Genomic DNA, 25,681 nt, shown 5'->3' with positions numbered 1-25,681 from the left:
AGCTCATTTTTAATGGACCATTAAATATCAAATTCAGTTGAACTAGTTGCACTAGTTTATTTTTCTGTAATTTAAAAACTTTTTTTCTGGAGGAAGCCTGAGTTAATCTGTATTTGCTAGACTAAGGTTGTCCTAACAAGGGATATCTTTTCTTGCTCCTCTTTGTGCCACTTTTCACTAAAGTTGTAGGAATTCCTTTTGGGAAAAGGAATCCACAAATGGTAGATAGAAGAGGGATAATGACAAATAACAAAAAAGGAATAATGACTCTACCTCTAGAGCTGCAACTGTCAGGATAGGATGGAGTTAAGATTTTTTTTTTCTTGTTAGAATTTTTATCTTTGCAACCTGACAGTATTTCTGTACCAATAAAACCTATACACACTCTTCCAGTATGGCTGGAAGCCATATATTTCCAGTATGGCAGGAAGTTCCTCTTTCTTTCGGAAAGAAGTCATAACAGCTGAGGATTTTTTTTGCTTCTGCTGTGACAGCTTTGTGGTGGAAGTTTAGCTACCCTTTGATCAGCTAATACATCCAGGTCACTGCTCATCATAACCAAGACTGTTCTTCAGCAAAGACTGAGGAGCCCTCATCTTACAGCAGGGAGTTGCATTACTTTCCTTGAGTTTGTGACTTTGCATTCTGTGTATTACACTCGGTCATGAGCCAAATTTCTCTGTTCCAGTAAGAATTACAATTCATGTCTGTTCCCTAAGTCACGGTGCACCCGAAGTCTCTTTGCTGCAGAACAGTCAGGAAAAGCAGCTCCTTCTACCAAGGCCACTGGAAGGGTTAGGGTGAGATGTGGAAGAGCAGCTTTATGTTCCTTCCATTATGTCCAACACTGAACTTTTGTGACTTGGACCTGAAAGGGAACATTCTTCCCTCCAGCCATGACCTCACCATCTTCACTCTACCACTTTCCCATGAAGCTGATGTTCCACTTTTAGCAAGTGCTAAGTGATTCCTTGCCCAGCTTGAAGGATTTCAGTTTGATCCCTTCCTTCAACCAAAAACAAATTGCATTTTTAAGGCTGAAGAGAGAGAAGATAAACCCTAGTTTCCCAACAGATTGAAAATAAATGTCATGATAATCTTTTCATAGTAGAGGGTCTTATAACCTAACAAGAGTTTGAACCCCAGAAGGGGCAACAGCAACCCTCTGTGCTTTTGCAAGTTGCTCTGGGATACCAGTTCTGACTCAGCTCCTTTGGAACCAGCACTTTGTTTCATACCAGCTGTGTGATTCACTGAGTAGCTTTATAAGAGTTGTAAATAAATCTTGTTCTCCTATCTGTAGGATGAGAAACAGAAAGACTTGGAGACTCTCTTTGAGCTCCAACTCTTACCATATGTATGTATAATACTGTTTTTAATGAATTGCTTTTTGATCCAAAACTTACTTAATCAAATAAAGATATTAATGATTCTAACAATGATGTCATTTCCTCCAGAGAAACAGAAAAAAATAATGTTTTCAGATATGGCTCTGATAGAAGAGTTTTGTTATTTCCCTGCTGACACTGTGGTAGTTTCCATCTGTGTGCTGTGATGAAATGAACATTGCAGATTCTTGTCTTGGCCCCCTGTCAAATCCTTGTCATAATTGTGTAAAGACAACCTCAGTGTTACAGCAGCCTCTGTTAGAGCAGCTGGAACTATGTTCCTAGATGTACACACTGCACACCCTATTTTCAAGCCCAAATTTTTTGTAGTGTTTTACCTCTTCCTATTTCAAGTACCATAGTTTCCTTCTCTGTTCTCTGATGTAATAGGTAAGTATAGGCAGAGCTCCAGCAGCTTTCTGAAATAGTTTATGTGCAAAGTAGTGCAGTGCCGTCAGAGCCACAGCTGTCAACATGAGAGAGTTATGAAAAGCTGCAGGTCTGGTCCCAGACCTCTCCAGTAGTTGACAAACGTGTTTATCTCCCACTGAGTAAGTCACAGCTCCTATTTGTTGCCAAGTGACAGCAGCCCTGGTCAATACTAGGTTAGTGTAGCAGGCCATCTAAAGAATTGAATGTGAATGTGAGCTAGCCACTTCGCTAACATGTGAGGTAGCTCTGTGAGATGCCTTACATTTCTTCATTCAGGACTCCTTTTCACAACCAAAGCTGATATGGATATTAGGATCTGTCACTATGGTAGCCTTTCTGCCCCAGTCTATATTAACAAGCACCTGTGAGGTGCTGAGGACAGTCAATTCATTGTAAAACACTAATAAGATTTAACACCACTGAAAGGGGAGATTTCAGAAAAAAAAAAAAAATCCTAATCCCCAGAGCAAAAACCCCTCAGTTCCTTGTTTCCTTTCTCTTCTGTAATCTTTCACAGATGTTATTCTCTCATATGAACTTACTATGAGGCTTAGACTTTGAGAAGGAAAGTTCAGATTTTCATCTGCTCTCTTGCAGCTGTGGAGCATGAGGTAAACCACTGCCAGAGGGGCACACACAACTGTGACATTCCTCAGCGTGCTCAGTGTGTGTACACCGGAGGGTCCGCCTACATCTGCACCTGCCTCCCTGGCTTCTCCGGAGATGGGCGAGCCTGTGAGGGTGGGTAGCACTATTTATTGTGGGGCTGCATTGCACTACTGGGCTGGTCTTTGTCGTGTCCTATACCTACTTGTTCTTTCAAGTAGGAAATATCATAGTCTGAGTCCCCCAGGCAGGAATTTTTATTAAGCATTTCTCTTTTTCTCCTCTCGCTTTTGAATTTACTCTTCAATGTTTGATTCATAGAAGGTCCAAGATGAGATAGCTGCAGGAATTGCAGTAGCTGCAGCTGCAGACCTTTGTCTGCTGCAACTGTTTGTAAACTGTTTGTTTGTATTGGTTTAAATTACTAAGGTGGTGAAACAAAATGATATGATTATAAAAAAAAAAAATTGCATTCTGTTTCATGTCAGTCTGACAGCAGTGGGGGAGCTTTACCTAATTACATGTTGGAAACATGGCTAGCCAAATCCTACTTTTCTTGCTCTGTTAAGTCATTTCTTCAGGAAATATGGACATATATGCCTAAAATACTGTGTGAGTTATAATGTTTAATAATAATAATAACAATAAACATTAATAATAATGTTTATTACCCTTTGGAATAGGAGAATCTTGGGATTTGCTGAGACAGAGAACTTAAAATACAGGCATGCTTCCCCTTCCCCTTCTTCAACCCCTTTTTCTAATCTCCCTTGCATTTCTGTACCAGATGTATTTCCAAAGAACTGTCTGTATGTCTAATCTAATACCCTAAAATAGGAGCCTGAAAATGTGACAGGTTTGTACTTTATTTCATCACTCTGATTTGTCCATCAGAAGGAGCAGTCACCTGAGATTGATCTTTTCTTTTACAGATGTAGATGAATGTCAACAGGGCCACTGTCATCCAGATGCTTTCTGCTACAACACTCCTGGGTCCTTCAGCTGCCACTGCAAGGCAGGTTATCGTGGGGATGGTTTCCGATGTGTGTTAGGAGGTAAAATTCTATAGTTCTTGAAAGTTGGGCCAGAAATATAATTTGGGATTTGGAGGATATATATCTTAATTTGGTTCCCTTCTGAAACACAGTGCCTACTTCCACAGTGGTGTCGTTATGCTTCTCAAGTCTTTCAAGTTTAAGACTTTACCAAGGTTGTGTCAAAACTGTATCTTGACTGCTTTTTACTTTTCCATTATATCCTGTTCAATGTCCCATTTTATGTTTTGCTTATTCTATTCCCAGCAGTTTTCAGCCCCAAGCGCTGATACTATCTTTTGGAGTTGCCTTGTGTTAAGGTTTGACCATGGGGGTGATTTGGTTTGCATACTCAGTAATCACTTACCATAAAATATCTGGAATTGCTGGCAATGCAAACGAATGCACTATTTACAGGAGAAAGATGAAAAATGAGACCAAAGTCACAAGGCTCTTGTCTGCAGTAAGATCTAGATGTCTGCATGCCACATACAGCCTGTGGTCAAGAAAGACTGCAGTTTCTAGCTGGCACTTACTTGTTTCTGTATTTATCCAGTTTATTCTCTATTTGGGAGGAAGTTCTTTGTCCTCACACTTCTATTTCTCCATTGTACTTTGAGGCTTGAAGTATAAAACTCATCTCAAAGGTGTGCTAGAAAAAAAAAAAAAAGAAAGAGGAAGGAACATTGGAGCACAAAGTAGCCTTGTTTTTTTATTTTAATTCAAAGGCATGGCAAACCTATGGGACAACACTCAGGTTTTGTACATGGTGACTCTTTCAGCCAGGAAATAAACCCTAACTTCTCAGTATATTCAAACCAAATTCTTCCTCGAAGATTCTTACTGGTGGGCATTTCTCAACAGTCTGAAACTCAAACTGTGTAGTCAAGAGTAACAAGAATATCCTAGAGCGAAAAGGAAAGAAAGGGTTTGGGTGTTTTGGTTGGGTTGTTTTGTTATTTTTTAATAGCGTAGGTGCTTGCTTCAAAGTGCTTGGCTGTGTGGCATGATATTACTACCTGAGACTTAACATTTTTATTTTGTCTGTATATTCCCTAATTCTAAATTTCTGACCTTTTTTTCCCCCCACAATTGGATGCTGAGCTTTTGAAATCAAAAAGCAAAGGATTGTACAGAGCAAAGAAAAAAAAAATCACAAAGTTGATTCTAGTTTTAGATCATATTTACATGACACTTCACCATGTGCACAGTAACATGTTGTGTGAAATCACCCAGTGCTTGTAGGTTTTATATCATAGGTAAATTTCAGGAGGATTTCAAGTGTTTAATTCTAAGGCATAGCTTTCACCATTTTGTCAGTCTTTTAATATTATTGTTAAGTAACATTTCCTGCATGATTACCGATGTGTATTTTCATTTAAGTGCTAGATGAATGAGGAACTAACTGGTGTTTATGACCTGTGTCAAAATATTTAGCTAACTATCCAGCTGATAAAAACAAAATTATTTCTCCTGGAGGAGAAACATGATGTGAATAACTTGAAGCAAATCAAACCTTAAAGCTTCCAGTTCTTCAGGCAGAAATGTAGAGGCAAAAATATTGCTTTCATGTCTGCCACATGTCCTTTGTAGATGAAACAGGTGGTTTGGTAGGCTGCTATTTGCAATCAACCAATTAACTTTATTACAGGGACGCAATTGATTTCTTCTGAGTATATGTGTGAGTGATGATTTACTTAAGTAGGGGGGTTGTTTTGTTATTCTTAACACCTTTTCTTATGCAGTGTTTAGTCTGTCTACGCAACTGCTAAGCACATGGTATTATTTTGTAGTTACTTTATTTCCTACTTTTCCTGTACACTTTTTCACTTTCTGTGCTCAACACAATTGTCTTAAATAGGATTTTTTCCACGTCACAATTTTAATAGCAGTAACAAAATATTTCTAAGAGTTTTGTATCTACTCTTTTAGTGGGTGGAGATCTGCTAGGCTTTGTCAGTCTTCATATATGCCTCAATGGTATTCTTTTTAATCCGGTATTGTATTACCAGTAGAAGACAGGCTTTTAGAAACACAGTATCAATTATCTCCTCTCATTAAATGTTCTGAGCAGTAAAAAATAAAAAAAATCTGAGTAGATAAGAAGTCTCACTTCTGCTGAATTGTGACTGAAGTACAATGTATCTGTGTTGCTGAGCTAGTCTGCAGCAGTAGCAATGTTTACAATTTAGTGACTGCTCCCTTCTTAAGAGTTAATAGAACAATAGTTGCCCTTGGGGTGTCATCTGTTGCTAAAGCTTAAGTGCTTCTAGAATGGATAGATACATCAGTTAATCATTGCCAGGGACAGAAACAAACTATACTTTCTGAAACCTCACAAAAGTAGTTTAGTTTACTCTAGCGTTCGATTTGTAAAGTTGCTTCAGAATGGAGATTGCAGAGGAGGCTGTATTGTATTCAGCTGTGATTAGAGACCCTTTCTCCCACTTTTTACCCACTAAAGTTTTGATCTAATAAGCCTCAGTGTAGTAACTGAAGTTTTTCCCAGTTGTTAATAGCATGGAAAGTTTCATTCATTGAAATATTCAGTTCTCTTTGCTGTTCTCTGTTCCAACCCATGTGTACAATTACTTGCTTGTTTGGTGTCTTTATTATTGCATGAAACCTACTGTTAAATCTCAGTGGCAACTCTTGAAACTAGTAGACTAATGAGAAAAATGGATTTGAGTCACAGACATGGGAATGTCTGTAGGAGTGAACCAGCAGGTTAATGAAAGAGTTAATGATGCTGGAATGTCCTGCTGCTCCCAGCTATTAAGGAAGTCTGTACTTCATTATTTCCTTACGCTTCATTTTTCCATTTAAAAAAAAAACAGATGTCTGAGTGTTTCTACTCCTGCAGACCCCAGACACTGTTTACTAAACAGAAACAAGCCTGGATTCTTGGAACTAGGAATTGTTAAGAGCTATTCTCTGATCATCTGTGTGCAACGGGTTTCACATGAGAAACACACTTACCAGGACAAAACTGTGAGGAATTACAAAGGAAAATGAAGGGACAAAGGGAAGCTTTTTTATTCGGGTTTTTAATTTTTTTTTTCTCCAGCATCTGGGGACAGCAATTAAAAATGTCAATATAAGTCTTTGAATAAGAGAAGTCCATACATCTCAGTTTCTCATCCTTTTATTCACCTTCCATCTTTTTTAAGAGCAGTCCATAAATAATTTTCTACATTGCTGCTATAAGAGTAATACTCTATGGCTAAATACTTTGTTGAATATTTTTATATGGCTTTAATTTGTTTTTTTCTCCATTCTGTTTCTTTCTTCACATATGTAAGAAATGTATACCTGTATGTTTTTCATCTCATCTTTCCATATTCATGCTACTTCCATTTTCATTTTTACAAATTCCATAATCTATTTCAGTGATTTTTAAATTCCAGATTTCTTCTGGTAATTCATGAATCAACTGGAAAAAAATGTTTAATACTCACCAAATACAAATTGAGTCTTTTGAAGGAGGATCATTTAGCTGAAGTTCAGGATGCACCATTCTATGTATCTAGTCTGACTTGTGCTGTGTTCCACAGGACACAAATTCTTCATTGCACTGCATTGCATTCTTCTGTGTTCTGCTCTACAGCTTCTGTCTTAGGAGCATTTTTCTGTACACTCATTCAATTTCTCACTGTTCTTTTGAACTGTGGTTGCCAGAGCTGGATGCAGTATTTATGGAATCATCTCCCCAGTCTCATACTCTTCTCTATGCCTGTACATATGCTGAATTGTATTTTATACCCTCTCACAAAATTAATCCTGTCTTAATCCTGGCAGTGTAAAAAACAAGGAAAGGGGTAAATGGAAGTGTAGTGTTAAAGACTCTTCAGCAGACAGTTTGCACTAAGTATTTCTAAATGTCCCTACAGAGCTGAGCTGGGATCTGCTGATAGCTTTTTCAGGTTGTAATTTCAAAGATAGATTAGTCTTTAGAGGCTTTTCTACACAGTTTATTCCAAGAAGTGTGACTCTACATTTACATCCTGTCCTTCTCATGTGGCCTGTTTCACTTCCACAGAAGATGCAGCTTATGGTTGTATATCATCCTCTGGAATTCAAATGATGGAATTAAATTTCTTAATAGGGAAATTTACAAGCAATACTAAGGCAATATGGGAATTTACCAAAGATACCACTACTTTGTGACATTTAATAATCTTCTGACTCAGATTATTTCTTTCAGTTTTTGATTATTTTTCAAATTAAGTGCTTAAGTGCTTTCAAAAATGATACAGTCCTGTAGGCATAAATAGAGTGCCACAGGAAAACACAAAGCTTTTAGGTCAGTGTATTACCTTCTGGAGTCAAGTATCAACTGAACCAAATTGCAGTGAGGATGGGATTTTACTTAATTTTACGCCAAATGCTGATTGGTAATGTTGAAATACATATACGGAAAAATACTGTAACTTGAACCTACTGTTAATGAAAAGCTGATGTTCCCCTTGCTGTTTTTCATCACCAACAATTACCTAGGTCCTGCTTTTACTGGTGTTTCATCTCTGGCAGAATGAACTAATCCTGGTGTAATAATTTTTATCATCATTGACATGGTCATTTGCCTTGCCTTTCAAATGTGGCTTTCAAGACTAACAAAAACCCCCTGAAAGTCAGGGCTAGTTACCCTGTATATGGAGCCTTGAAACATGCGTGGCTTGTTTTCCATTTGCTACAATCAGGTTCAGTAGTAGATGTACATTACATCACACCAGGTGGGTGTTATTTGCTCTTGGCACTACCAGTTGTGTTTCATGGACTTTTTCTTCATGCCAATCAGGAGATCAGAGAAATATCCTAATCCTAATTATTCTGTATTTTTGAAGAGCCTTGACTGGATGAAATACTACAGTATTTATGTTAAAGGCAGGGTCACTAAGAAACCACATTTAGGCTGCTGTAGTGAAGGAAATTTACTGGCTCTGAGGTTTGTGTCTGGATGGTGGCTTAAGAAGTAGCTCTTGTGTTACCTAAGTTTGTGCCCTTTCTTGTTACTCATTTTGTCTAGCTTGTGCTGTTAGCTCATCATGACAGAAAAAGTGCTTTATTTGTCCTGTCAATCTCATCTTTCAAACTCTGTCATAGCTAGACTAATTTCAGAGAGTTAGTTAATGCAATTTAAATCTTGCAAAATCAGAGCATCCTAACCTCGCTGAGTAAAAGGTATGGCAGTATAAGCAGTGTAAGCAGACTATTTATCCCAACCCACTGTTACCTGTATCCAATATTATTGTGCCTTCATTGTTGCACAGGCTACAACACTGGACTGAGTTTCAACTCAGGTTTTTTAGGTGCCTCTTAACTGTAAGCATAGTAATCCTGGCCATGATTCAGAGATAAGAAACAAAAAATGGAGAATGGATTCCAAATGTTTGGTTGAACTATCTTGTAATTTAGTCACTTGTTTGGTTTATAAGTTTTAATACTGGCTAAATTCATATTAGAGAGTCAAAACAAAGTGTTGAAAGATGGGTTAAAATTATTGAGTCAGCAGATATGAACATGGTAACCCTGGATTTATTTCTTTTCAGAATGTCTGTTTGAGGTAGCTTATTTATTGTACTTGATACTGTTTATAAAGTAATCACCAGTATAAGGGGTTTTCATGAGCAAAGAAGTAGTAAAATACACATTTATTCCTAAAAGTGAGTGCCAATAGGGTATTTGCAAATATTTTTATGCAAGTAAAAATTCAGCACTTATGGGGTTTTTTTAGAAAGAACCAATCATATGCTCTGCCTTCTAGAAATTCAATAGTAATTTTGAAATTTTTTTTTGACAAGTCTCTTGACTTCAGTGTTGTTAAGTGCATAAGCAGACCATTTGTGAGATTGGTCTTGACCACTGCAAGATAAGTTCTCCTAAAAAATACAATCAGAATTCTTGAGTAAAATCTGCAGATCTGCAACATCTGTGGATGTTGTCTTGAAATTAGAACAGACATTCACATTTCAAGTCACCAACAACACTAATATATTTTATGTGTAACCACTGGGTCCTGTCTGGGAGTATATACACCCTCCTTTCCATAATGAATATAGAATATTGATTAAAAAACTATAACTTCTTGGTATATACCCTATTTTTATGAGTTTCTGATGCAAAAAAGAAAAGGAACAGTTTCTACCTTCTTTCTTGTATCTTGCTGTGGAGGAGTTAATAGTGTTTCTCAAAGCTGATAGGAATGAAATTATCACTTTTTTTCTGCACTGGACAAAAATGTGCATGGCAGGTAGTTTACCAATACTTGGTGTTCCCCCTGCTTTCTCCCATGAGCAGTGCCTATAATGAGAGTTTAGAATAAAAAAAATTGCTGCAAAACCATCTGTTTGCTGGAATCAACATTTCTTTTACCTGCATATTGCATAGGACACTGAATACATGAAAACAGAATCTGAGACAGATAATGGAGGCTTTCCCACAGGGCCCGGGTTTGTAGCTTGATTCAAGGCTCTCCACCACCCACATTAAAACCGATGCCAGGTATTGCAGTTGTTCAGTGAGCTGTTCTCCAGTCATTTATATTTCTCTAATTATGTCCAGGTGCATGAAACTTGTCCAAAGCTTTTGCTTGTATAACTAGTTTAAATATCAATAAAAACCTCCCTTCTTTTTACAGAACAGAGATTTACACCACAACAGTCTGTAGATGCATGGGATTAGCTTTTTGCTCAAGTGGGGTCAGTCTAGCCTGAGCCACCCAAAACTAATCCTGGCAGTGTAAAAACAATGAGAGGAGTAAATGGAAGTGTAGTGTTAAAGACTCTTCAGCAGACAGTTTGTGCTAAGTATTTATAAATGTCTGTAGAAATCATTGACAGGGAAAGGATATTCTCTCATAATTACATCTTTCTCTCCCAGGGATCTCGAGTGTGTGATAAAACCAAGTCATATTTCTTTGTCTGGAGAAGGAAATATATTATTTTGATTGTATTATTTTAATTTCATTATGTTCTTTGACTTTTAGAAGATATATTGATCTAGATGACTTTCCCTACTGCATGATAGACAATATAATAAGAAGGAGTAAATTTTACGTCAGACTATTTTGTGAAATTGAAACATAAAAAGCCAGATCCCTGAATGTCCTGATCTGACATTCAGGGAACATCTGAAAAGTTTTCCTTTGTAGTCTCTGCAGTAATATATATGCATGCGGTGTAGCCAATGTGCATGGTATGCTTCTCTGTGCTTCAGCAGAGAGTGGACAACCTGTCCCTGCAATTTCTTTCTTAGATCCAGAAGAATCAAATGGGTGCTCAGACTTCACAATTGAACTTTAAAATGAATTGCTTCACCTCCTAAGAAATGTAGAGAGTTTGGAATCTGCCTCATTTTGTGGTTTTCTCTTGTGGCTTTGAAGGGAATCTCTTTGCTCAACTTTGAGCATTACTAAAAAACCTTCAGCCACTGTGGGGTCTGTCTAATTAGTCACATTTTAAGGCCCATGGGTAATTTACAGTGAGTAGACATCAGGGTCAAAAGTCAGAGAGAATGTTCTTGCTCATCTGCTTCAAGGAGAACAACCATATTTTCCAGCTTCTGTTTATGACCCTTCAATGAAGGAAAATGCAGGGAACCTGTTCTCTTTTAAACTAGGCAGCGAAAGATAAGTTTAAGGCAAATGTGTCACACTTACAAGGGGCAGACTCATTGAAGCTGTTCTGAACTCACATGCCTTCAATGTCTGGAACAGTGTCATGTTCCACTAGAGGTAAAAATTCTTGTGTATAGGTGGTCAGCATATGTTAACTGTTAATGGAATGTAGTTATTAGCTAAAATATTCACTGGGGTTTGTTTTGTTCTGTTGTTTTTTTACCCAGAAGTAGAAAAGACCAAATGCCAGCATGAACGCGAAGTAGCTCTTGGCAGTGGAGGTGCTTTCTTCCTGAGGGATGGAAGAGTTGGTCACTTCATTCCCCAGTGTGATGAGCATGGGAATTACCTACCCACTCAGTGCCATGCTGGCAGTGGGTATTGCTGGTGTGTGGATAGGGACGGAAATGAGATTGATGGCACCAGAAGCGGTCCAGGAGTTCGACCACCATGTAAGTGGCTGAAGCAATTGTTTCTTGTGGGTATCTCTCTATTTGAGTGCACTGTCTCCCAAATGTGGGGCTTAGTCCTTCCCTGAGATACAGCACTGACTTGGAGCAATGCAGACTTCTGCTGTCCCAGTGGTGATATGTCTCATGCCCTTCAGTGACCCCCAGCACACCCTTTTCCTTCAGCCAGGGCATCTGGACAGCTGTGGTAAGCTTCTGAATAAGAAGAAGTTTTCTAGCTTCTTCTTTGCCTTGAAATGGTTAGAGGCCTAGAGAGTCTGCCCTCTGAGAGCTGTAACAGCTGCCTTGCCTCAGGAAATGAAGGATGTTCCTTCCTATGTCTTCCTCACTTCAGCTGCAAAATAAGATAGATTTTTCTAAACATTTGAAGCAAAGAGCAATTACAGAGGCAAACATGAAAAGACCTATTATGTCAATTGCTCCTTCTCTGTCAGCCAAGGAGAAAATTTCAGAAGCTTTCTGCATCTGATTATAGTTATTAATTTCTGCTTATAGCGCTGTTTCCTTCTAAGAAGTCTGACTGTAATTGTGTCTCTGCAAATAATAAGGAACCTTGTTGTGCTGTACAAGTTAATTTTTTGCCCATCTGTTTCCTTTTCTGTTAACAAGGTCTGAGCACAGCCGCTCCCCCTGTTGTTATTGGGCCCTCAGTTCGACCAGACACGGTACCTCTGCCACCAGGAACGCACTTGCTTTTTGCCCAAAGTGGTAAAATTGAACATGTTCCACTAGAGGGAAACAATATGAAGAAAAATGGTGCAAAAGCACTCTTGCATATTCCAGTAAGTAATTTAATATATTAAGTCCATGTTTTTTAGAAGATTTCTTGACAAAGATGAAAGCTACTGTTTGTCTGTGTACCTCGATAATATAAGTTGAAAACAGAATTGTTACACTTCATTAAAATTTCAGTATCCCACCGATTTGATACTGAAAATTCCTGATCTGACTAGTCAAAAAATCTTAAACCTAAGGTATAGAAAAAAAAAATTTCCTTTTAAAGAATGGCTCACAATAGATCACAAGACAAAAATCTAATCTCACATGCCTCCAGCAGCCCTTCATATAAACTACTGTCTATTCACACTTCTATTGACTTTCTGACTCTGATATGAAAGTTTAGGAGACCTAAAATATCAGTAGGTGGAGAGGCACTTTTTTTCATTCCTACTCCCTCAAAGCTTTTTCCTAAGTCTTGTTTTTTTTCCTAAGCCTGTTTTTCTTCAGTCAGTTGCCTCCACTTTTGGCTACACATATATTTTTCTTTCTTCCTTTTTTTTTTCCTATCTCATGTGTAAGCCCAGTGGGTGGTAGATCTTTTTCCCATGCTTCTTACTACCATCTTGAGAACCTTTTTTCCTAGAAAATGAATTCCTGGTGCTGAGAATCTCTCTTTTCCGCCACCTGTGTCACATGCAAGCCCTTTTCATGGGCAGTTTCATCACATTCATTTGTTTTGCCGAAGGCCTAGGATTTCTGGTTTCATTCCAGTATTGCTTTATTTATAATAGATGGCAATATCAAGTAGCATGCTGATCTCTTTTTTTTTTTTCTTATATATTATACTGAGTAGTTAGTAAATCAAATACTGGCTAAATTACACAGATTCACTTCATTAAATAGTACCATAAATTGCTGTGATGTAAGGTCAAAATCAAGGTTTTGTCCCTTATGTAAAGTTCTGCTGCAATAACATTAAAAAAATTAAAATGCAGTATAAAAAATTGTATAATAAGGCTGAAGGTGACATGATTCTGAATACATGTCACCTAGTCTCATTATTTGCTTGATCTAACTTTAATTAATTAATTTGAAGTATCTTGAGGAAAGAACTTCCAAGAGATAAAATGCAATACTTTCTTGAAACTTTCAATTGAAAGGAAACTTTCGGTCTCTGCTAGCATTGTTGACTTTGTATTGTCTGCTCTGTGTATTTGCAAAGTGGTACTAGAGGTGTTTATACTGTTTGGCAACCCACAGAATTAATGCACAGTGATGAATAAGTGCATCTGTTTTAATTCATGGGTTTGGAAAATCTTTCTAAGCAGCTGTGTTGCAAAAGCAGCAACAGTGACAGACTTGGGAATCCATGTGCAATTGTTGCTTTACCCTGATAGTCCCTTTGATTTGCCTGGGGGAGGGAGTTTGAACTTTAAACTCAAATTCTAGTCCTATCTTCTTTCTGCCTGAAAAATTGCATATAAATGTTTCTTGTTACTGAGAATATTCTTTCCACCACAGTTATTTATGTAGTACTTGTTTAAGCTAACTTTTATTTTAAAACCTTACTTTGCTAGAACTTTTTGGAGTCAAATGGTGCTACATAAGAAGTGTAGTCATAATGCTTGACTTGGATGTCAGTGCAAGCCAGATTTGCTGAAAGCCATTTTTCCCCCTTAAAGGGAAAGAATGAGAGGAAAAAGGTACATGAAGCGGTGACACAGTAAAACGTCAACATGGACTTTTTTAGATGGGTATACAAGTGAAGCTATAGAAGTCAGGCAAACTTTTCAGTGTATCTTCTTTGAAATAATGGTGAATGATGTCTGATAGTTAAAAGGGACTTTAAACTGGAAGTATTTTTTTAAGATATTTGACAATGACTGCTTCCCAATGATTTTCTTGGCCTCTCCTCCCCATTTCCCACCTTTCCTCAAGAATTTTGTTTCTTCTTGAGACTTAAAAACATAAGTTAATGCTGCTGATGAGTAACTGTAGTTTATCCTAAGCTGATCTAACTTGCCTGTTGTCCAACAGGACAAAGTTGTTATTGGAGTTGCTTATGACTGCGTGGACAAGATGGTTTATTGGACAGACATCAGCGGCCCTTCGATCAGCAGGGCCAGCCTGCATGGTGCCGAGCCAACAACCATAATCAAAACAGGTAACAGCACAAAACTCTTTCTCTAGGAATGATATTAGACTTGAATTTAGTAATATGTATTTCCTAGGTGTTGCCTGAGCTGACTAAGAGTTGTGTTTAGATATTGACATAGGATACCAGCGGAGGGTGTCTTTGATTTTTGTTCTGCTAAGCAAGGTAGGTGCTGGATAGCTGAGATTTTGTGACATGTAGTGTTTTTTTTTTCTCTCCTGAACTCTACCTGTCAGCTGCCTGCTCTGCTGAGAAAGGACTGGTGAGCATGGAGGCTGAAGAGAACTCCTGCTCTCTCTTCCTTGGCTTGGGGATCAAACAGCTGAAAAGTTGTTAGAAACCATTTCAACTGTGGTTGCCAGTCTAGTTGTAACATGGAAAATGAGTAATGCCACCTTTGGTTTTTACCCTTTGTAGTTGTTCAAGGATTTGAGAATTAGACTAGAGAGTATTGTGGAGTTAGTGCTTATCCAGTTTTTATCTTGTTCTTACATTCTTTCCTTCAAGACTGCTGCTCGCTGCAGTCCATGTTAGTTTTCATTAGAAGGGTTAAGTGCAAACCCATGCATCATGGATGTTAAACCCTGTTATTGAGTGGAAAGGGCTAAGGGAAAGGACAGGTTTAGAGAACTAAGTGAGTGGTTGGGGGTGGTGTCATTAAAAAAAACCAGCAAAAGTAGCTGAAGGCACATTTTAAATACTAGTGCCCTCAAGATCCTAGAATACCTGTGAAGTCAAGATATTGGAAGAGGTCACCTTTACTGTGAATCCTTGGCAGACATTGTTGCAAAAACTTATGAAAATGTTTTATCAAAATGATCAGCCATTTATAAAACTCTACAATAAATTTTGTTTCATTTTCTTTGGATGTGTAGAGAATTACTGCCTGGACTTTGTGCTTTGGAATAGTCAGCTTGTGAGACTCCATTCAGGCTCTTAGGGACAACAGATAAATGGGCGTGGCTTGGGTCCTACCATTGTCCTAGGAAGGAAAAAGGGAGAGCTTAAGGCCATCCCTAATCATTCCAGCAGTTATGGTGCTTCATATTTCTCTACCACTTGATGGCTGAGGTATTTTGTAAGACTTTTTTCCTTCCCAACATCTTTAATATGAAAGGGACTCTAACCTGCAGTGCAATCCTGTGCTTACCTGTGAAACTTAGAAACGCTGCAGGGAAAAGATTTTTGCTTTAATGATTTTTTTTTTTTCAGAATCTGTGCTTTTAAAAATGAGGAAAATTGCTATTGCTAAAAACTCTATGTGTATATGAATGTCTGTCTAATGAGAGTGTGTGTAGGCATTAAAATTCTTGCAATGTGTAAAATGTTGGAAAATTATTTGTGAAGGCTTTCAGCTAAATTTGATTGATTATTTAAGGTAATTCAAGATGTTTCAATGCAACATGGAAACCTCATGAGTTTTGTCTGCTATGAAAAATATTGTATGTATGAAGCTTTCTCATTCTGTTGTTCTGTTGGTTGCATAGGATGTGGTTGCTTTTCCTGAAGAGACTGGGAGAGATGTTGCACTTTAGTTTTTTGTATATTAATGGACATTTCAATAAGGATTCAGATCAAAAGTATTCAACATTCGAATGCATATCTTCTATATGCGGGCCAAAACAAACTTTCAAATTTCATCAAATAGAAAAATGCCTCCCCCTCAGAAGACTTATGAGCATTTTTTTGTTTTGTTTTGATCTTTGCCTTCTTCCTCCTGTGAGCTCCAGCTGCTTTCTTCAGTTCATGCGTATTTTTGTGGAATGTACTACATTTTTGGTTAGTTTTTTATAAAGCTCTTGCGATCCAAGTTGTGCTGCTTTGCAGAAACACTGTTTAATTGTGGAGCCCCATCCAGTTCTCCTTTATCCCCGCAGCTGTGGAGGCTTTCTCAGCTCTGCAGCTGTGGCAGCAGGTTAGGAAGCAGAGCTTTCCTCTGCAGTAATTGCTTAAACTCTTATCAGCTGTGCGTGTCTGTACAAACCTGCCCTCAGGGACAGAGCCTGTGACTGTGTCAGGCTTGATGACAATATAGCAGGAACATATTTGTGCCTCTGGAAAGACTGGTGATAAATGAAGCTTTGAAATATTCCCTTAGTTTTTTCTGGCTCATTATCAACCATACAGAAAAGACGTTTACTTTCCTAAATCTCCTACATATAGCTGACATAAGGAAATTGAAACAAGGAAACTAGTCAGGGAGCAGGGGCTCCTGGGAATCAGTGACAGCAAATATTTTGCCTGCTACTGTCTTCTTTCCTAAAAGAGTCTGGGAGCTCCTCCATTACCATTTAGTCAGTAATCTTCTGATCCCAGACACTGGGGACTGTTTCTACCGTCACCTCAAAATGAGGCCACCCTCAGCAGACTCTGCCACTAGCAAGGAAAGAAGTAGGAACACTTGAGGGTCTGAAGTATATGTGAGATGGTTTCTTGCAGCTGACAGGTTTAGCTCAACCGAAACGCTTAGAGAAATAAAGGTCATCCATGTGAAGTCAGTATAACTGAGTCAAAGTGTGCCCAAGAACCCCCAGGAGGAGTAAAGAAATGCCTGGTTAAAATTTACTTTCTTGCCCATCACCCCTCCCCTCCGGCCATGAGCTGTGAGTCAGAAACAATGAGATACATCTTGTTTGTTCCTTTCCACCTCTTCAGCAATTAGTATAAACTTAAAATGTCATGTGTGCAGATAAAGTGCAATCCACTTGAGTGGGAGAGCAGAGGATGCTTGAACTATTGCGCAACTGTTACTCACAGCAACATCACAGTAGTAAAGTCTAGAGAGCCCAATGTTCTGATGCTCTGGGCCAAGTGCTTCTTCTCCAGAAAGATTGTTTGTGTCACATAATGTTTGTTTAATGGCTGTCAGTGAATAAACCTAGGAATTAAAAGAAGGCTAATGGGCTACGTTCCATTCGGTGTGTGGATCAGCATCTGAAAGGTGCTTTTTTCAAGAGCTGGCTGGTATAAAGGATCACTTTGCCTCTTTTGGGGAGTGACTATGTACAATTCTTTCCTGTTCTTTTGGAACTGAAATTGAATGAAAATAGACTTTTTTTTTTTTTTAAAACTTGTCTTTGGCTTCCTTAAATTCCTCATGGCCTGCTTGCTCTTTTTCAGTGAAACCTTGGAAAAAACAGAGCAGTTTCTCATAGTGGCTGAATTAAGCTTTATATTTTTTTTTCTGCATCCTGCATCCAAGTTAGAAATTACTGATGCTAGAGCATTAAGGTCATTATCTGGTATTTCCTGTTGCTTTTGGAACAACTAACTGTCCAAGAAAAACTGTGCTCATACTGTGCTAAAATTTGTTCCGAAAAGAATAGCTCTGCAGAAACTAAGAACTGGATCTAGATGGCATCAAGTTACTTAATGTCATTGTCACTAGTGTTTAGAGTTTGGTTTGTTTAATTGTTGCATCACTTAGCATAAATCCAGTTGTCAGAGGGGTGCCGTGTATGCTGGTACTAAAGAAGGAGAAATGTTAAGTGTTATAAAATCCATTTTATGGCTTTCTAAGTGTGGTAGAACAAGATTTTGACACTATCTGCTGTTTCTTTCTCTGTTATAAGCTCCTTCTATGTTTGCCCCTCCAAGTACAATTTCTCTGTGTGTTTGTTCTGCCATTTTCATTTTATGTCTTTATGAGAGTTTTGTGTATTTAAACTTTGAGGTAAAATGCATGTTCCTCTTCCAATTGATATAAAGTAGCTTTTGTTGGACCACAGCCAGAACACTGAAGAAAACTTATCTCTCTTAAAGGTTATCCTTATGCAGCACTGAGGCTGGCAGAGTGTATTGAGAATAAATATAATGCCTAGGGATGTTTTTCTCTGTCATCCTGCAGACTTGGGAAGCCCTGAAGGGATAGCTGTAGATCATCTAGGTCGCAACATCTTCTGGACTGACTCTCAGCTGGATAGAATAGAAGTGGCCAGGCTGGACGGGCGGCAGCGTCGCATCCTTTTTGACACTGGTTTGGTGAACCCTAGAGCAATTGTTTTGGATCCTGTGAGAGGGTATGGATGTGTTGTCAAGAAACATGTGCAAAGCTTGTTCTTATTTATCTGGTTATTTAATGACCTATGTTCCATGCAGAGCCCCAGTGATGGAGTAAGGCTCTGGGTTCAGGTCAAGCATCGTGGACTTCCATCTTATAGTAAATTGTGTTCGTGATAAAGAGTAAACAACAGAGGTGCCATTGAGGGGCCATGCATATTCTCAGGCACAGGATGTACATCCAAGGGAAAAAAATCTTCCACTAAAAAATGGCTATTAATAATAAAACATCAGAGAGTTAATGGCCCTCTCTGGGGATCTCTGCTGAGGATAAACTACTCTGATTCCATTGTGTGTTGCTTACTTGGTACACTGAAAAGAAAAATATTTTCAAATGGGTCCCAAATGTATGCAAATACTCTCGCTTTAGCCTGAGCAGACATGATGGGAAGTGAGATGAAGAACTTGAAATGTAGATCTACATTTTGAATGGCCCTCAGAACTGTTGTACTGTCTTTTTGGCTGACATTTTGATCATAAGCTAAACAATGGAAGGAAAGCATTTCTTCCTATGTCTGTGCTTGCTCCTTTTGTTTTCAATGGAAGCATATTTCCTACACTTTAACTACACTTTTTTGACTTTTCTATCAAAGTGCAATATGGCTTTTATTATTTATTTAAATTATTTAGGGGCTGTGTGTTACTTTTGTGTTCTTAGCTCTTAATTACAACAATTTTTGAGATAAGTCCCTGTCATAACTCTAGCCTTTTTCTTCTTCCTAAGAAACTTGTTCTGGACTGACTGGAACAGAGAAGCTCCTAAAATTGAAACTTCATACATGGATGGCACAAACAGAAGAATTCTTGTTAAAGATGATCTTGGGTTACCAAATGGACTGACATTTGATCCTTATTCCTCAGTGCTGTGCTGGGTAGATGCAGGTAAAGGAGGGCTAAAATATTTCTTAGTAGTAGTGTAAGTATGTCCAGTCCTGAAATTATGCATAGCCATAGCTTCTGGCTTTAATGATTTATTCATTGCTATTCACATGAGACTGTGTGCAAGCTGAAGGATTTCAATTCTGACCACAAATCTTTCTAGAAATGTAAGATGTCTATGTGTCTTGTATGTGGCTATTTTTTAAGATAGTGCTTAGGGCTTTGTAGAAGTTCTTAGTTTAAGACTAGGGAAAACTACAGATTTGTCTAATCTGCCTTACAGAATGTCATCCTGGCACTGTTTTAAGGCCTGTAACCTGAGGCCAAGTCTGGCTTATATTTGATGGAAGCAAGTCTTGAAAAAGCAATGCACACAAAAGATCAAAGGATCAAAGTTCTGCCGCAAACCCGTTGTTAGTTGTGACAGTGGGTGGTGGGGGGAAAGTGTGCTTTTAATTCTCATTTAATTTTTATCTTTTGGGATCTTGCTGTCTTTTACCCTGTAGACTCTGGCAGGGATGTGTTCCTGTGGAGGTGTTTTTACACTTCAAGTCACCTTTCAATTTTTGGATAAATTAAAATGATCAAGCTGTCTTTTCTCTAACCTTCAAATATATCTCCTTCTGCTGTCTGTAGTTACTTTCTCTCTTCCACACCAACCTGAGGATTCTAGAATCCATAGCAGGAAACTCAGCTTGTGAGCATTGGCCATGGCTGCATGGGACATCTGTGTTTCTTTAACTTCAGTGGTGTGCTGAGTAGCATTAGCACTGGAGTATTTGTTCATACAGTCATTCATATACATTCAGTATATGTTCAGTTTTTGGCACATGCACACATGTGACACGGGAGAAGGCTTTGACTAAGCAGCACACTGAAAGATTTCCAGGACTTTCCACCCTGTTCATGCTTGCATATTTGTGCTTGTCTTTCATCCCTGATGAGAGCTCTCTTGTTCTGATTCAAAGGCTTAATTGTTTTACTACATCCAGGTACCAAGAGGCTGGAATGCATGAACCCTAATCAGCTTGGTAGACGAAAGATTGTTGAAGGGATTCAGTATCCTTTTGGTGTTACAAGCTATGGGAAGAATTTATACTATACAGACTGGAGAAGGTACGTTATTTACTAAAGAAATTATGGAGTACTTTTATCTTTTTTTTGTCCCTGGTAGAAGCTGAAGTATATACTGCATTTCTCATGCTTGACCTCTCACACGTTCCTGTTTTGTTGCTTTCCTGGCAATAGCTGATGCAGGGTGGGGTGGATATGTAGAGTTGACCTATTGATGCTGCCAGTTAACTGAGTTTTCATTTTTTAGCATAGTGATTTATCCTTGAAGAAAATGCTTTTAACACTGAACATTCTTGGGAAAGGAGTGGGCAGTAACTTGTTTCTCTTACAGCAGCTGCATTGTAGAGGGCAGACATTTCATTACTCTTAGCTTTCTATGCCCTACATTATATGAGTGTTCAATCAAAAATAAGGAAAAAGGAAGTTCACTGTCTTGATGACACTTTCTTTATTGTGAATGCTCTAAAATGTTGCCATATGAATAAGACTTAGAGGTTTGCTTTAACTTCTGCAAAAAAATCTAGTCCCTGCATTTTAAAATAAATATTTTTACTTGATGTAAACGGTTTTATGGGCTCTATCAGCAAACTCTTACACAAATGCCTCTATCAATTGCAGCAGCAGCAGTAGTAGCCATTACTGTGTGAGAATTTCCAAGTAAGAAACTAACATCTGGGAGGTGCTATTCTAGAGCACAGGTGCTATTCTCAAGCACAGGCTTGAGGAACAGCATACTACAGGTCTGTCACTTGACTGCCTTTTATATTTAGGAAGGAAGGATTGCTTATGACTAGCTGTATTCCTTCTGGAGATCAGGTTCCAGCTAAAGCACATAATTTTCCATAATTTTTATGCTTAATAGCTGCAAAGTCAGCTATACCACAATACTTGTCAGAGGGGCAGAATGTGAAAAATGTGCCAAAACTACCAACACATGCGTCCCTCCTGTAGAGGGACACTGTCCTGTACTGGAAATACCTTCAAAATTATTAAGGTGTCTCCCTGATAAATTTCTTAGCTGCCTAGAGTGAAGGTCATAACATGCTAGGTTTGTTCAGGAAAGGTGATGTCTTGGGGGATTTTACTTCTGGTATCTCTTCCTAATTGTGAAAAAGAAGCAACTTCAAATTTTCTCCACTTTTGGTGTTGTTTTGTTTTTTTGACTGGTTGGTTGGGTTTTTGTTGTTTTTGGGGAGGGGCTTTTTGTTGTGTTGTTTTGTTTTTCCCTATACTTTCACCTTCATCTCACTTCTGTATATTTTCTTCGGCATGTGGCAGGGATGCTGTCGTAGCAGTGGATCGCACGATTTCATTAGAAAATGATAACTTCCAGCCTCACAAGCGTTCACGACTCTACGGAATCACCACAGCTTTTGCTCAGTGCCCAGGAGGTAATCCAGATGATTCTTGAGTTTTTACAGCTGTATAACACCTTACTGTATAAATGAACTTAGTAGCAGTTCCCATTTATAAGCTGCCAACCGATTTGGGTAGTGAAGATTTGGGTTAGTGCTTAGATTTCTGTTTAGTAAGAAATTTAAAGCCCCCTAGGGTCTTTTCCATAAAAGCAGTTGTTGTAGTTCTCACATGAAACCATGAGTAGAGGGGGAGAAGGGGCCTGTTCTACCCTTTGTGAAAGGGTGTGTATGATTAAGATGGGCATCTGACCTGGCAGAAATGCTAATGTATCATCTTCTAAATTGAATGCTATATTCATGGCTAGGGCCTTATTCACTTATTAAGTTTAAATTACAGAAACATTATGGTCTTCCAGATGTCCTTAACAAGATCCAGTGTTTTTCAAAATGGAATGTTCAGAAAACAGCAGGTGGTAGAGTGGCTGGACTGAGCTGGCCCTCCTGCTCTGTTGAATGTGAGGGTTTCCAGATATGCTATTGAAAAGAGGAAGAGAGGAAGCTGATACCCTTGAAATATTACTTGTTTTTTTGTGAAGCAGTATCACTGTGCAGTTATATTGCTCTTAGCAAATCACAGGAGAAGCATTTACTGTTTTTTATTGCAATATGGCTGGAATTATAGGAGTTGTGCTATTTTTACTTTGAGACTAAGAAAAACCCCTTAGGATAGTTTCTCTTCAAATTACTCAATATATGCAATAAAAAACAATTTAGTGGAGGTTTTGGCTCACAGCTTAAAATACATACATATGTCATAATTAAGAAATCAATTATATTGTTATTACTAGTTAATTCAGTGATCCATTTAGGTAGGGAGTGTAAAATTTAACAATATTGTGTGCTCTGAGTATATGCTTATACCTATAATATTCAGAATCTTGGTGTAATTTCTTTCTATGTCTTATGTCTGTTTCAAGTGGTTTTCTGTATGGATGACTTTCCTCTCTGATCCTCTGCTTCTGGCTCTGGCTTCTCCTTCATTTCACTCTTTAATGTTAACACCTTCCCAACCACCCAGTTCATCCAGCTCATTTGTGTTTGTTTTCATGGATCATTCCTCTGTCTTTATACAATTGGTATCTGAGGATGATGTTCTGTAGCATTTTGGACTTTGTCCCCACATTGCACTTCTTTATTTACTCGCTCACTTCTCTTCATTCTAATATCTGTGACCATGTGGCCGGTTTATGGAGGGTATTTTAGGAACAGCATACTTGATTCATGTTGCCTCTTTCACTCTGATATCTTGCTCTTTCTTTCATGTGAATGTCAAGTTGACACAAGGGATATGGTGACTCTTATCTCCCCAAAGCATAGTTTTCTTCCACTCCTAATCTCATTATAGCTTGTTTCCCTAGTATAGTCATAAATCTTAATGTCTCTTGAACATGTCTGTTTCAGATTTTATTGTGGGTTTGCATTTGTTTTTTTCTAAGGTTTTGCATCTCTGGGTTTTTTTGCAGGACATAACTACTGTACAGTGAATAATGGCGGTTGTACTCATCTCTGCTTGGCTACCCCAGGAGGCCGTACTTGCCGCTGCCCTGACAACACAGTTGGAGTAGATTGTATAGAAAGAAACTGAGCATTAAAATAAGCTTTTGAGCACCAGACACCTTTTGGAAATGTGCTGTAAACAATTCACTCCTATCAACACAATCAGGCCCTAAAGATAAGTGCTGCATGCTGCTGACAGCAAGCCACAATGCACATATGCAGACACACACGCACACACACACAGAGGCTGTTTTTGTAGCAGTTAAGTAAGACAGAGCTGCCCAGGTTGGATCCAAATTCACCTTATTCCTTGTAAAATTATCTCTTTGCTTTTAAAAGTAAATGTGGAGGCCTTAGTTGCATCTGCCCCAGACAAGAAGGATGTGTCTCTTGGCAAAACACAGAACAGAGAATGGAACTACTCAAATCCTGAGACTGAATTGTACCTTGGAGTGAGTAGTAGTTTTCTGCAGAAGTGGTATGGTTAGCCCATCATACATGTGGCAGGGCTTATCTCTAGCTGGGAAATAATCAGGGGGTCCCAATCTTGAACAGATGAGAGGGAATACCCAGTAACAGCACATATTTACTGCCCAAGCACGTTCCCTCTCCCTACCAGTCCTTCCACTTCAAAAACTTGAGTCTCAACTTTTGACTTCTGTACTACAGAAGTACTTTTTCCATGTGTTGTAAGAATTATAATTCTCACCCTGGCTCATGTGATCCTTTTCTACAGCACATGATTTGTTATAGATAATCAACACTGTTTAGTGGATATATTTGAAGTTTTTGTTAGGTTTTAAGAGATTTATCTTTCTTCTGTTTGAGGTGGATTCCTGAGTAGTTCCCTAAAATTCACTAAACAAAATTTAGATATTTTGAACAATTGCTGATAGGCCATCAAAGAATGGATGTTGATTCATTGGGAGACAAGTGGCTTTAAAGAGGTAGTCACATTTGTTTTCTGAGAGGTTTTAAAATAGTATTTCTATGTTTGATCCTATAAGCCTCAAAGTGGTCCCTGAAGTCTATCTTAGCAATCTTTCTTCTTTAGCAAACCATGCCTGCCTTTTTATAGACCATAAGAAACCATGGCAGTTTAAATCTGATTTTCAGAAAGCTCACATCTGGTCTGGTGCTTAAAAGAAAAAAAAAAAAGGTGATGCCCTGTGCCAGTGTTCAGTAACAGCAAAAATGGTGTTCTGAAAATCACGGTGAAGTTGATGTTTTCATCATCATCAGTAAGTTTGGAGAGGGGAAATCTAAATGCATACTTATATGTCAAATTAGCAGAATAAATCTGGAAGTGAACTTTGGTTTCCCCACTGCGTAGTGGGAAGGAAGCTTGCCTGCAAACCAACCTGTGGCAGAACAAAACAGGGCTCCTGCCAGAGCACATTTCACTGTGTGTCATGATCAGAGCAGTAAGCTAACATCCCCATTTCCTCACTCCCTCTTCAAACACAACAGTGACAGTTTTAAACAGAGCCAATTCTGAGTCTTAACTGTGTGACATCTTCCTCTTTAATTGTATATTTATCATAAAATAACAAAACATATAAACGTTTTAAAGATCTTTTTGTATAACTTTTTATAACTCTTAATTCATTCTATTCATACACCTAATCAGGTATGTCTTACTGTAAATATCAAAAATTTGTTGAAATGAAGGTGCTTGATAACTCTTTCTCCAGAAGTATTCACATATCTGGTGAAATATTCAAGTTTACACTCTGTACAGGTATCTACAGTACAGTCAATAAAAATGGTTGGTTTTTATTTTCTATAAAAAAGAATGTCGTACCTACAGAAGGAAGTGATATGTGGTGTCTCAAATATATTTTCTTTTTGTGTTCTGGGTTTTAGCTAACTCATATCTGGTGATGGTACTTCTCTTCCAAGATGCAGCATCAAAGGGGTAAAAAACTGCTGTTGGGGCTTTGTATTCTGGAAGAAGTAGGATACTTCAAAACAAATACATGAGAGTGCTTGAAGAACATAGGGCCTTCAATTCAGATTGTTTTGGCTGAATCTTTTTGCTGGTTGTAAATTCTTGTTTACCTTTGTCAAGTAAGCATAATTCAGTTATCCCATACTTCAGACTTTTAACAGTGAAAATATAGAACAAGGACAAGAATAAAAAGGGGTAGAATTTATCCCTATGCTCAAATGGTACTGGATTTCTGGGTGACAGGGTGTTTTGCAAAGAGAATACTACTGGGATAAAAAGGGTGGCATTTGGAGTTACAGCAGGAGATTGTTGGTGATATGTTCTGGGGACTGCACATGGAATTGGACTGTATGCACTGATTTATGGTTGGTTTTTTTGAATCA

The 25,681-nt window shown here is 38.3% G+C and overlaps 1 protein-coding gene across 1 annotated transcript in view; it reads left to right on the top strand.

Moving 5' to 3' along the window:
* NID1 (nidogen 1) overlaps positions 1-25,140 on the top strand; it is a 43,151-nt gene extending 18,011 nt beyond the window's left edge. The window contains exons 11-20 of the mRNA XM_041414089.1: positions 2,418-2,561; positions 3,359-3,481; positions 11,303-11,527; positions 12,155-12,327; positions 14,303-14,429; positions 18,268-18,439; positions 19,204-19,361; positions 20,351-20,474; positions 21,711-21,823; positions 23,314-25,140. Of these exons, the coding sequence (XP_041270023.1) occupies positions 2,418-2,561; positions 3,359-3,481; positions 11,303-11,527; positions 12,155-12,327; positions 14,303-14,429; positions 18,268-18,439; positions 19,204-19,361; positions 20,351-20,474; positions 21,711-21,823; positions 23,314-23,435 (1,481 nt within the window). The 3' untranslated portion in view covers positions 23,436-25,140. The remainder of the gene's footprint in view (positions 1-2,417; positions 2,562-3,358; positions 3,482-11,302; positions 11,528-12,154; positions 12,328-14,302; positions 14,430-18,267; positions 18,440-19,203; positions 19,362-20,350; positions 20,475-21,710; positions 21,824-23,313) is intronic.
* Positions 25,141-25,681: the final 541 nt, after the last annotated feature.

Source organism: Onychostruthus taczanowskii, unplaced genomic scaffold, assembly GCF_017590055.1.
Source record: "Onychostruthus taczanowskii isolate IOZ18803 unplaced genomic scaffold, ASM1759005v1 scaffold104, whole genome shotgun sequence".
Taxonomy (NCBI): domain Eukaryota; kingdom Metazoa; phylum Chordata; class Aves; order Passeriformes; family Passeridae; genus Onychostruthus; species Onychostruthus taczanowskii.
The sequence above is the reverse complement of the archived record's forward strand: the minus strand, read 5'-3'. Positions and strand labels throughout refer to the sequence as shown.